This window comes from Camarhynchus parvulus, chromosome 4 (assembly GCF_901933205.1).
Source record: "Camarhynchus parvulus chromosome 4, STF_HiC, whole genome shotgun sequence".
NCBI lineage: Eukaryota > Metazoa > Chordata > Aves > Passeriformes > Thraupidae > Camarhynchus > Camarhynchus parvulus.
In genome coordinates, this window is record NC_044574.1 from 35,315,356 (window position 1) to 35,327,250 (window position 11,895).

Sequence of the window (11,895 nt, forward strand, 5' to 3'; positions counted from 1 at the left end):
CATTCTGTGTTTCTAAGGATCAGTGAGAAGGAATATATGGAAAATTTCTTTTTCAGGAGTTCTGATAGTGCTTTTTGTCCACAAATTCAGATATTCCCATCTTCTGTTAGTCTTTTTCTTTTTTTCTTTTAAGTTTAAAATCATATTCAATTCTAGGTTGTGGACGGTACTTGGAAGAGAAACCCTAGAAATGGTGTGAAAGACTGGAAGACCTGCCATCTGGCTTTCTGTGATAAAACAGCCTTAGACTGGCTGAGTGGCAGGTGTTGAATCCTTATTAAATGCATTTAATTATTAATGGCTTTCAATTGTTCATCAATTACACAGAGCTTCTGTTAGTATGTGCTGTACTCTGAGATTAACAATGTGTAACTGATTTATGTTTACAATTAGCAGCTTTTCTGGAGGAGGGCAGGGCTTTGTGATTATGTGGGGGGGAGGGGGTTGGAGTTTGTTTGGTTTTTGGGGTTTTTTTGTTATATATATTATTCTTTAGTTATACAATCACTTACTGCTTCTGTTGTTGCTTTCCACTGGTTTCTTGAAAATGCAGTGTTGGTGGCAGAAAGGTACAGGACATAATGGGCCAGTTGAGGCTATTTTTGTCTGTTATTTGCCTCTGACTGGAGCAATGCTCATACATTGCTGTTTTATTTATTATAACTACTAACATTTTTCAGAGCAATAAATGCTCTCCACTTTTCAAAGACTTCTCTAATCCCTACTGCTGTCAGATCTTATGTTCTTCTGGGGACTGAAGCTCATTCGTTGTAGTCTTTGGTACTGAATATCTGTCTTTAGGGATTGGTACCTGAAGGAAGTGGTTGTTCCCTTTAGAGTGAATTAGTCTGGTTTTTTAGCAAAATTTGAAGTTGGAAAGGAAGAGAAGATTTGGGGTTCTAAGAATGCAGTAAATCCCAGTCTTCTAGAGAATGGGGGATCAAACAGAAATATAAGCCATTTGGTCTCCAAGAAGAATTGCCCATTTGGGGCATGTGGGTAACAGCAGTAGTAGCCACAGCCAACAGTGGTGCCAGAAAAAGATCATACATAGGTGTTATGAGGCATTTTTCATAGAAATATCCTTTCTATGTGTTGACATTTGGTTGTTAAATGTTGCCAGACATGCCCTATAGTGACAGCAGATGTTGAGCTTACTGTTCTGTTGGATGAGGAAGGGGAGCAAAAAATAAATTGTAGATGTTATCAAAACCATAAAGCATTGTTCATGGCCAGGTTTTACATAACCTGAAATGTTTTATTTAGATGAAGATTCAAACATAACTGATGCATGTTGAGAGTTTTTTCACTTATATAGTTTCACTGAATAAACAGTAGTAGGTATTGGGTGAGGTAAAATACGTTACTCTTAAGAGAATTTATTTGAACAAACTGAGGGTAATTTGAGGAGGTCAAGGAAGCTAGTCTACCTTTATATTGTTTAACTAGACTTTTTTCTCACTGATGAGAATAGTTGTTAGCAATATTCATCTCCAAATTGATACCTTTCACAGTGGAAGGATAAATGTAAATTAAAATTAATTCACATTCACCGTAATTTCCATTTCCATTACCATGATTGATAGGTCTCAGCTGTTTTTGTGAAATTTCTCTCAGTGATCTCTTGAAGCCAGATAGGACAGTTGGGCAGGGACCTTCCTCTTTTAGGTGCTTTGGAAATGTAGCAGTCGTCCTATGCTGCCATCTCCAGTGGTCTGTAGTCTGCTATGCTTTGCAATATGGCAAATTGATCTACTGCAAGAATACAGGAAGAACATGCAGTTGTTTTCCAGCTGCAGTTAGGTCCATTCACAGACTCATGCTTATTTCACTTTCTAAGATTTATCAGTTCTCTCTGTAGCAGATTTTTATTTCAGCTTCAGAAAAGCAAGGTCATACTGTCATGAGAGAACAGAAAAAACGAGATTCTCCTTTACATGTGTAATGTTGTAATTAAGTTCATACTGTTTGTTTTGCCCATCAATTTGTACATATCTTCTAAGAATCAGCTTTCTAAGCAAGTGAATACATCCCTTAATGGTGTATTTTATATTTTGAAGCATTAAAAATTACCTGTATTCTGATTACATTTGCATGCTGCGTATATGACATACTCTAAAGTTACAGATTTTTAAAGAGCATTGCAAATACATCTCAGCTAAAAAATAGTGTTTTTATACAATCTTCCCAACTGGAACTGGAATAAAAAAGCCAATTACCATTTTTAAAGGTAGTCAAGTCCCCAAAAGATGCAGAAATGTTCTTAAATGTATTTGGAAAAATTGACTGAACACCTAAAAGGCAGCAGTGCACTGTTGTCTTTCTTAAACACTATCAAAAAACAGCTTTTAAGATTTTGACCTAGTGTATTTGTCGTAGCTTTTCAGGAGATTGAGACTTGAGTTTTACAGCAAAACCTACTTAATTTGATAGATATCCTGAACTGAAATGAGTCTCTTGGTTCTTCTGTTGTCACTTGTTCAGTTTTACTACAAGGCATCACTGAAGTTGTCCTCTTTCACTAGTTGAACTATAATTCCCACTAAAATTAAGATTTTGTTAATTCACTTACAGATTATTTTATCACTAGTGGATATTTCTTAATAGTTTGGAAAAAAGCCCAAATGTTAAAGATATATTTTATCAGAATAGATGTATAACTTGCACAGACACAAATACTAAAATTTTTAAAATGTGGTAAGCTGTAGTTCAAACGTTATTCATCCAGAACTGGTGTGATCAAAGTCCACTATACTGCTTTTTTACATAAGCTTTTGTAATTGTGCAACTGATGTATTAGGTGGTAACTTACTGTCTTCTTTATATTATTCTTCAGTTTTTCAAAGCACCTTCCAAAGGTTTCAGTTTGGATTTTTTTTAATGCTGCCAATTTGAAGACATCTCCTCTAGAAAAATGATTTCTTTGTGCATTTTCCTCTCGTCTATTAAATGTTGTAGTAAGCAAACTGGCATATAACAAGGTTTAACACTAAAAATGTTAGTTGTCACATCATAGCGATTATATTAATTTTGCACATAATAATTATTTAGCAATATAATTGAATGCTGGAAGATGACAAAAAAATCTGAACTTAAATTCATGATAGGTTTTCTGTATGTCCTTACATTAGTTTTAGCTGGATCTGTGACAGAAGTTTTTTGCTTTGCCTTGCTTTTTGTAGCTGTTTGAGATCACGGTGCCGCTGTCCCACGGCCCCAAGCCCGTCACCGTCAGCTTCGCCAACCACACGTCCTGCCGGTGCATGTCCAAGCTGGATGTGTACAGACAAGTCCACTCCATCATAAGGCGTTCCTTGCCAGCAGCACAAACTCAGTAAGTATCAGGCTTGTCTTTCTTTTACATTATAAGCAAGCCTATATAATTCAGATTTAAAATACTGCTGGGAAGTTTTGACAGTTAGCATAGGCGAGCTATGCATGACAGTAGCAGAATGCTTTCTGCAAGGGAACTGCTATTATCTTACAAAGAGAGAATTTTACTAAATTAACATCACCTTTCCACCCAGTAGGTAAACTGGAGCAAGATGATTTAAAACTGAAGAGTAATGTATGTGGGATTTGCTTGATGAAAGAGCTACAGTCCAATTGAGACTTAAAAAAATATCAGCAAAATCCATTCATTTTCAAAAGAAAAGCTAAAAATATCTCTGTAAATAATTAGGAGATAATATTTCTCTCTCAATCTATATTTTCACTTTTTGAATGCTTTTTTTAAAGACTTGTTTTTTAGGGAATCTTTAACTCGCAAATCTTTCTTCACATCTTCACACGTGCCAGAGGTGCATATAAAATAGAATGGAAGGGGGAAATAAAGGGTTAATTTGCATTCCATAGAAGTAGCATATTGATTTTTTTGTGTGTGTGATTTTGAATGAAAAATGTCACAGAACATTCTGGCACCAGAAATCTGATTTTAAGTTATTAGAACACTTGAAGATCTCCTTCCTTAATTTAGAGTTTTGAGTGATGATTTTATGATGTATAAATATTTAGGAGGTCAAAAACACATAACAGACTAACAGTTGCTTTGAGGAAGAGTCAATAACTAGAAGCCAATCTGGAATGAATTGACATTTTTTAATAAGGTGAGTGAGTAGAACAAAGCATTTTCCTCAGTGGTTTCAATCTGTTTAAGTCTGGATGTTTTCTGACATGTTCCTAAACATAGATTATATTCTATTTGAGTTTAATTTATCTAATTTGTTCATCAAAACGTGGATCATAAACAGTAGCTTGGAAATAAATCTATTCATAATTAGTTTAATTACATAATTAACAGATTATTAAAAACACAAACCAAAGAATCAGTAAGAAAGTCAAATTATGTTGACTCTCTCCAGCTTCTCAGTGTTTCTAAGTTAAGAGCAGTTGAAATGATCAGTGCAAGAGTTTATTGTAGCCAGGAAACAGCTACTTGTAGTTGAGGGAGGTGAGAGTACAGGTACCAGACTTGGACCAGCACTCACAGGTAGCAGTTTGTCCTGTGACTAAGGAATCGTGCTTCAACACAGGTAAGACAACATAGTACTAGGTCAGAATATATAAAGGTCTTCTCTTTTGCTTAATGTCTTTAGGTTTTATTGGCTTTGTGCAATGGAGCAGGCAGGAGGGTTTGATTTTTTGTTGTTGTTGTTTGGTTTGATTTGGTTGGTTTGGGTCTTTTTAACAGAATACAATAATATGTCTGTAGATTATCCATACTATTTCTCAAGCAGAGTTGGAAGGCAGGCTAAAGGAAACGTATGCCAAGTGAGGCAGCGAGAGTGAGATCATTACTGGGATGAATTCAGGAAACACCAGTTTGGTAAAACATGAGGTGAAGCAGGGTGATGTTAAACCACAGTAGTCTTTACAAGTGGAGTGATTTAGCGTGTTAAAGGGGAGTGGTCTACTTGAATGATGATCACGGAAGAATATCCCAGCACCTGCATTTTTGAATGTATGAGTAATGGTGCTCAGGGGAATGAAAAGTGCATCAAATATGTAATATAGGTGTTGTCTTAAAAGATTAGTAGGATTTTAGAAATACTACGGAAACAATGAATAAATTACATAGCCCGGATACATGAAGTTAGGCTTGACTTGTTCAAAGATGTAATGTCAGCTGTGGTGATAAAGAAATTGCAAGCAAGGAAGATGAGATAATACACATAAATATTCTATCAGTGAATCACCAGACAGCTCAGTTCACTTATTCTTTAAGAAGGCAGCAGCTGCTGTTTGGATTTTTTGCTTTCTTTGGTACCACTACCTTGGCTGTGAACTGTAGCAGGAAAAGAGGACTAAAGTGTTAACTTGTTTATTGTCTTTATTTTAAAGTGAAGAGGCATCACTGCTGAAAGTCTAATTCTTTAGGTGCAAGAAGGCTGGCCAGAATGAGTGACTGATGAGAAAGTGTCACCTAATGGCACATAACTTTCACAAAAAGTGGAATGGAATCTTATTAACTGTGATTTTATTTTTTAAAGTTTTGCCTACAGAATTCATTCTAAAACTATTATTGCTGTCTTTTGACGTCTTAAATTTGAAAACATTTTTGTACTTCAAAAAACTACACGGAAAATGATGCCTGTTACCATGCAGTATTTGGCATGCAAAATAATTTTTATACTAATCTATATGAGGCTTATGTTCTACGGTTAGGTCTGTTTCAAAACAACATCAGCAAAGTACAAATACCAGCTTCTAGAATTTGGAGCTAAAACTTGAAATATGAGAAGGTGTCTTCAACAAATGGTTGAAAATCTCTGTAGTGGGGAGAACCTTTAGTAGCAGATTTGACAGGAATAAAAAATAAAATTATAAATGAGCTGACACTCTTAGAAAGATATTTGCAATGGTGAGAAACTAAAGCAATCAACAGCTGAAATAGTTTTTTTTTTTTCTCCTTGAGTTCTTATGGTAGTAAATCAACAGCATTTTTAATTTTGCAGGTGCCATGTGGCAAACAAGACCTGTCCGAAAAATCATATTTGGAATAATCAAATTTGCAGGTGTTTGTCACAGCATGATTTTGGTTTCTCTTCTCACCTTGGAGATTCTGGTAAGCGCTTTCCCTTAAAGCATCAAATGTCCTTCTAAAGATGAGAAGTTGTAGTAATTATTTGCATCTTTTTCTGTATCATTGCTACTACTGATTGTTGCTGTCTTTTGATAAATGCTTGTTTTTGAAACACCATAAAAGGTATGGATTTGCTCATTTCTTCACATAAAAATAGGTGAGAGAGTAGACACAAAATTCTGGTACTAGTGGGACTTCTCTGCTGCTTTTTCAGACACATCTGAAGGATTCCATATCTGTGGACCGAACAAGGAGCTGGATGAAGAAACCTGTCAGTGTGTCTGCAAAGGAGGCGTGCGGCCCTCGAGCTGTGGACCTCACAAAGAATTAGACAGATCATCTTGTCAGTGCACATGCAAAAACAAACTCATCCCTGCATCCTGCGGGCCCAACAAGGAATTTGATGAAGAAAAGTGCCAGTGTGTATGTAAAAAGACCTGTCCCAGACATCAGCCGCTAAATCCTGCAAAATGCATCTGTGAATGTATAGAATCTCCCAATAAATGCTTCTTGAAAGGAAAAAGGTTCCATCACCAGACATGCAGGTAAAATCACAGTTTTTATTTCTCTTATGGTGTTCAAGGCCTAAAATTTTGGGTTGGGACATTAACTGCTTTGTAGTCTTAAGTAAACTGTAAGCCTGTTGTCAGTTCAGTTTTATCTTCTATGACTTCTATAAACTCTAAGATGAAGCTGCTAGGCATAATAAGTATTCTAAAGCGTATTTAGTTTCTAGTGCTCTTAGACTGCTCCTTTCTTCCTTTTCCTTTTTTTTTTCTGGTGAAAATGAAAAAATGTAATTAGTTGGAATAAATATATTTATATATAAATATATATATATATGTATTTGTTCATCTTCATAAAGAAGAAATGTCAAATATAAGTAGTGACACTTGTGTTGAAGTCTCTAAAATGGGGGAAAAGATTATTAACTGGCACTACTTGTTTAGAAATATTTGGCCTTTTAAGTGACATAGAAGAGTTGTTAGAAATATCAGAAATTATCTCTTCTCTATAATTCAATGTTATGTTTACATTAGAGAAAGAAACCAGCCTGGTTACGTAAGCTTTACATATTACAAAGCCTTTGCACTATAGATTTCACTTCCAGCAGTGCTACAAACATAAACCAGCTACAGTTTAAAAGAATATTCACAACTAGAGAAGCTAAGAAATGCCATAATAAATATCTGATGTTGATTTCAATATCTCGATTTAAAGACTTAGTATTTGCAGAAGGAAATTAAGTTCAGCCTTTCTCTGTTGTGCTGTGGTTGAATACGATAGAGTTTGAATCATTTTCTCACTTCCAAGGACAGTATGATATAGGATGCTTTAACCTTTTTTCTGACCTGTTTTTCTTTTATATTTGTGTGCAGAAGAAAGGCTTATATTTGTTGTTACTTTATACCTCTAGAACCAATAGTTCTGTAGATGTTAACACTGTTAGAGGGGACAGTCCTCCTTAAGAAATGACTTAGCATAGGTTTCTCCCATTTTGGCTCTGTCCAGCACTAGCTGTTTCTAAAAGCAATAAAAATGCTGCAACATCCTTTTTATCTCTGAAAGATCCCTTGCTCATTTAAAACAGCATCAATTATACAATTTAATTTATATAATAAAAACATAAAATATATTTATGATACAAATTTATTAAAAATAAATGGAAGTATCACTCTGTTGAGCTTTGTGCTAGACATGTGAGCCCGAGACATGAGCATAATCCTATAGTCATGTCCTAGACAGCTCCCTGTCCTACAAGTAATGCTTGTAGCTTCTGGTTTTGAAGCACTATTTTTATGCACTGAAGCTAAAATGCCTCTGCCTCTAGTGTTACAACCTTCTGCAGATGAAAGGAATACAAAATCATCTACAAAGCACAGGATGGGAAGGGAAAAAGAGCTCTCAGCGTATTGCTTTTTAAGGTGATTATGCTGTTTGTCAGCCCAAGAAGTAGCATTTCCTCATTTCATCTATGGAGTTGTTAGAGTGCCCACTGTAACAATCTGGGCATTCTGCACAGCAAAAATACACAATTATTGACCGTAAACAGAAAGTTGCTGCTGCTTTGCCCGGCACTATGAATAGTGACTAAACATCTATCTTAGCTCCAGTGTGCTCAGATTTTCCTCATTGAAACAGACCTCTGTCACATGAAACCACTCTGTAAACAGCATTCAGACCAAATCTCTTGAAAGACCTGGTCTATTGTTCAGCAGTTTCCTAAGGAAGCCACATTTATGTAGTTACAATGACTCTGCTGCTATTCACCTTGTGCTACCACCTCTAAAATTTATTTTGGTCAGTTTTGGCTGGGCCAGATAACTAGAAACTTCATCTGTTAAGCACTTTAGAGGAGGAGAGGGACTTTCTTGCTCTGTTGAAATGTCCCAAATAAGGATAAGAGTGTAGTAACCTGACCTTGACTGCTGCTAGACACAAACTCACATGGGAGAGCTGCTGTATAGCACTCCCAGCTGCAAGTTGAAGTTCACAAGGAGGCATGAATCCTAAACAAAGTGAACTCCTCATGCTTAATGTTTTCATGAGTGCTTTTCATTGTGTACAGTCATAGGTATGTGGAAGAGTTTAGCTTTGCCTCTTTTTCTTCTTATTTAATTTTGCTGTCATTCAGTACAATGATCTGAACTTTCATGCCAGAGACAGCAAGAAGGTGAGTTCAGTGTTTCATCCACTGCATCTCTGTGGAGTACCTTTTTCCCAGAATGGACCCTTAGCTGGTTGCTTGTTCACTTAGAATATTAGATCCTTCCACAAACCTTTTCGTTGCCTTTTACCACTGTTTCCAAATTTTTGGGAGAATAGATCACAGTAGGGGTTTAAGAGATTCCCATGAGCTGCTATGCCGATTTCAATCTCTGTTAGGTGGCACAAAATAATGTTACGCCCTTAACTACAGAGACCATAGTGATGAACTAATCTGTGATAAATTGCATTGAAAACACTGAACATGATGTGACTAGTTAATAAATGTCTCATTTGCAGTCTTCCTCATTCCTTATCGCTTTCCTCATAGCCAGATTCCTTGGTTGAACTGGAAGGTGTGAATTAATGTAACTGTAGTGCAGACCTCATATCATAAACAAATATTGCAAAGTAGTAACTTAGTATCCAAAACAAGGCACAGCATACTAACTTATTTGCAACAACAGTAAGAGTCATCGCAAGACTGAAACAAGAATTACCTAGGGAAGAGGAGAGTGACATTGCACAATTTAGTGTGCTGTATATATGCAAGTAAGAGTTATCATAATAGATCATAATGTCAGTGTTTCACGAACAGGCACACATTATTTCAAAACAAGTTTTAAGTATAACTGTGCTGAAATTCAAGACATATACTTTTGTCTTTTGACTCATTGCCAGTGTCTGAAAAAATCACAGACTTGTACTTTGTCTCTATTATACACCAGAAAGTATTTAGCATTGTTATTGTAAGGTTATTTTGGGTCAAGTTCTTGTTTTAATAGAAAAATTAAATAGGAAAAGGAAGGGTTCAGGGACAACCAGAGATATTATCTTTGTATAAGTTCTATTTTTCAGTCAAGGAGTTGGTGAGGAAATCTTCTACTGCTGCATAGGGAGATGATTTTTGGTTCAATGCTGTATTGCTGTTAGAACAGAACTAGTGTCTACCTGATTAAAATAAGTTTTTCTCCATTAAAATTTATCAGAAACATGATAAATAGGCTCCGATTTCTCTTCAGAATGCACACAGATGCAATATGAATGCAGATATATTCCCGCTGGCTCAGAGACTGGCTGTGGGAATTTGCAACTTGAAAGGAAGTATGTTCTCATTTTCAAGATCAGAGTCACAGTGTAACATATGTAGACAAACCTCTCTCAGGCTTATTGAAGTAGTCAATAAGATGAGAAACAGTCCTGGGTAGGAGGGTGAGAGATTTGGTTATCACCTGATTCTGGAGTACCACCTCAAATTTGCAGCATGCAGTAGGTTACAACAAACCAATCTGAGTACAGAAATATATCCTATTTTCAAGCTAAACTAAAAAATAGTACTCAAGATTAGGATGCAACTACAACCAGCAGTGTGATAAAAAAAATCCATATGTATCTGTTGCAGTAGAATAATTTTGCTTCAGTATAATTTGTTATTGTTTCATTGTCTTTTGTGAAGAATAATTCAACAAAAATTGTTGTAAGAACATAAAATATATGTAATTGTAGGAATTAAATATTCTGTTGAGAAATGGCAATGTGAAGGCACATAGCTTTCTGCTCCAGTTAACTATAAATTATGGTGTTACATTAATGCCCACTTTTTTTCCCCTTTCTTCAGTTGTTACAGACCTCCGTGTACAGTGCGGACGAAACGCTGCGACGCTGGCTTTTACTTCAGTGAAGAAGTGTGCCGCTGTGTACCTACATATTGGAAAAGACCGCTTATGAATTAGCCAAGAGAGCACTACTTGCTATGCTGGTGTACATTTTTCCATTACAACAAAAGAACAACAGAAACTTTGCTAATATTTGGAATTAAATGTTCACCAGAGACCCTGTGGGGCTTTCAGAGACAGACTTGTGCTTTTCTCAAGATGTGGAAAGCAAATGTAGAAAACAACTGGGGTTCACATTTTGTAAAGAACTCAATAAGGACTTGTTTTCTGTCAATGACCAAATGCCTAGGATCTCCTTCTTGTGATTTTTTTTTTAAGAGATAATGACTATATAATTTATTTCCACTAAAACCATCGTGCAGCATTTCTGTTTATAGCAGTAACAATTGTTAAAGCTCACTGTGATCAATATTTTTATATCATGCAAAGTATGTTTAAAATAAAATGGAAATCGTATTACATAATGGTGAGAATGTTTAATCATCTGCCTAAAAAAGGAACTCAGATTCAGCTCTGTTTTCTGGATTCTTAACAGGGGAAGAAGCAGTAAGGAGAAAGCACTTTTATGAAAGAAGGCTGCAGACATTTTCTTGTACCTGTTGTGTTTGCCATTTGGCAGAGTTATACTGAGGGTTTTGTGAGCCAATGGTATTTCTGTCTCTAGAATGAAAATAGCAAGGAGCGCACAATTAATAACAAGGAGAATGTTGGAGATTCTGTACATTGCCCAAGTATAAGGACTATGTTTATTAAAGCACAGCAGCAACTACTCACATTCTAATATATTCATCTCCAATTTTATTTCTTGGTGTCATTCCCAAGGAAAAGTATAAAATTATGTCTGTTCAAGATTATTAGCATGTAAGTAGAAAAGCAAAATTGTTTTTTATTTAGTGTTACAGGCTACATTATAAATTTTACAGCTAAATCTTTCAAAATGCTTTGATGAGCTTACCATTACGTAGTCAATCAGATCTCTTGATCAATGTATACAGATGCAAATATATTTTGAAGGGGAAAAAATATATTCCAGTGGGGACACGAAAGGACTTGTACCAGTCTGCTGTGGATTGACACAGTCTCTACATTAAAACTGTCTCTTTCAGAAAATATGAAAGCAAACGTCTACAATTTTAAAACAAGGTAAGATTTTTAACTTAGAAGTTGGAAGGAAGTTTTTTACTTACGGAAACTTTGTTGGGTGTAGAGTGGAGCAAGCAAAGCTACAAAGCAAAATTTTTGTGACAGGAGTTGTCAGAGCTCTAAAAATAATTCTGCTGGGTCTAAACAGGTGTTCTTAAAAGAGTTATTGATGAATAGTATTATATGCTAGAACTTTGGCCAGGAGGGGTTGCTTTTCTAGATTCTTTGTATTTCATAAGTTTTAATTACTCAGTCCCCATTGTGGGTTGAGGCAGTGTAACAGGATGA

The 11,895-nt window shown here is 35.7% G+C and overlaps 1 protein-coding gene across 1 annotated transcript in view; it reads left to right on the forward strand.

Moving 5' to 3' along the window:
• The window catches only part of VEGFC (vascular endothelial growth factor C), a 69,193-nt gene extending 57,942 nt beyond the window's left edge, over window positions 1-11,251 (forward strand). Inside the window, exons 4-7 of the mRNA XM_030948277.1 lie at window positions 3,183-3,334; window positions 5,955-6,064; window positions 6,297-6,627; window positions 10,407-11,251. Coding sequence (XP_030804137.1) covers window positions 3,183-3,334; window positions 5,955-6,064; window positions 6,297-6,627; window positions 10,407-10,521 — 708 coding nt within the window. The 3' untranslated portion in view covers window positions 10,522-11,251. The remainder of the gene's footprint in view (window positions 1-3,182; window positions 3,335-5,954; window positions 6,065-6,296; window positions 6,628-10,406) is intronic.
• Window positions 11,252-11,895: the final 644 nt, after the last annotated feature.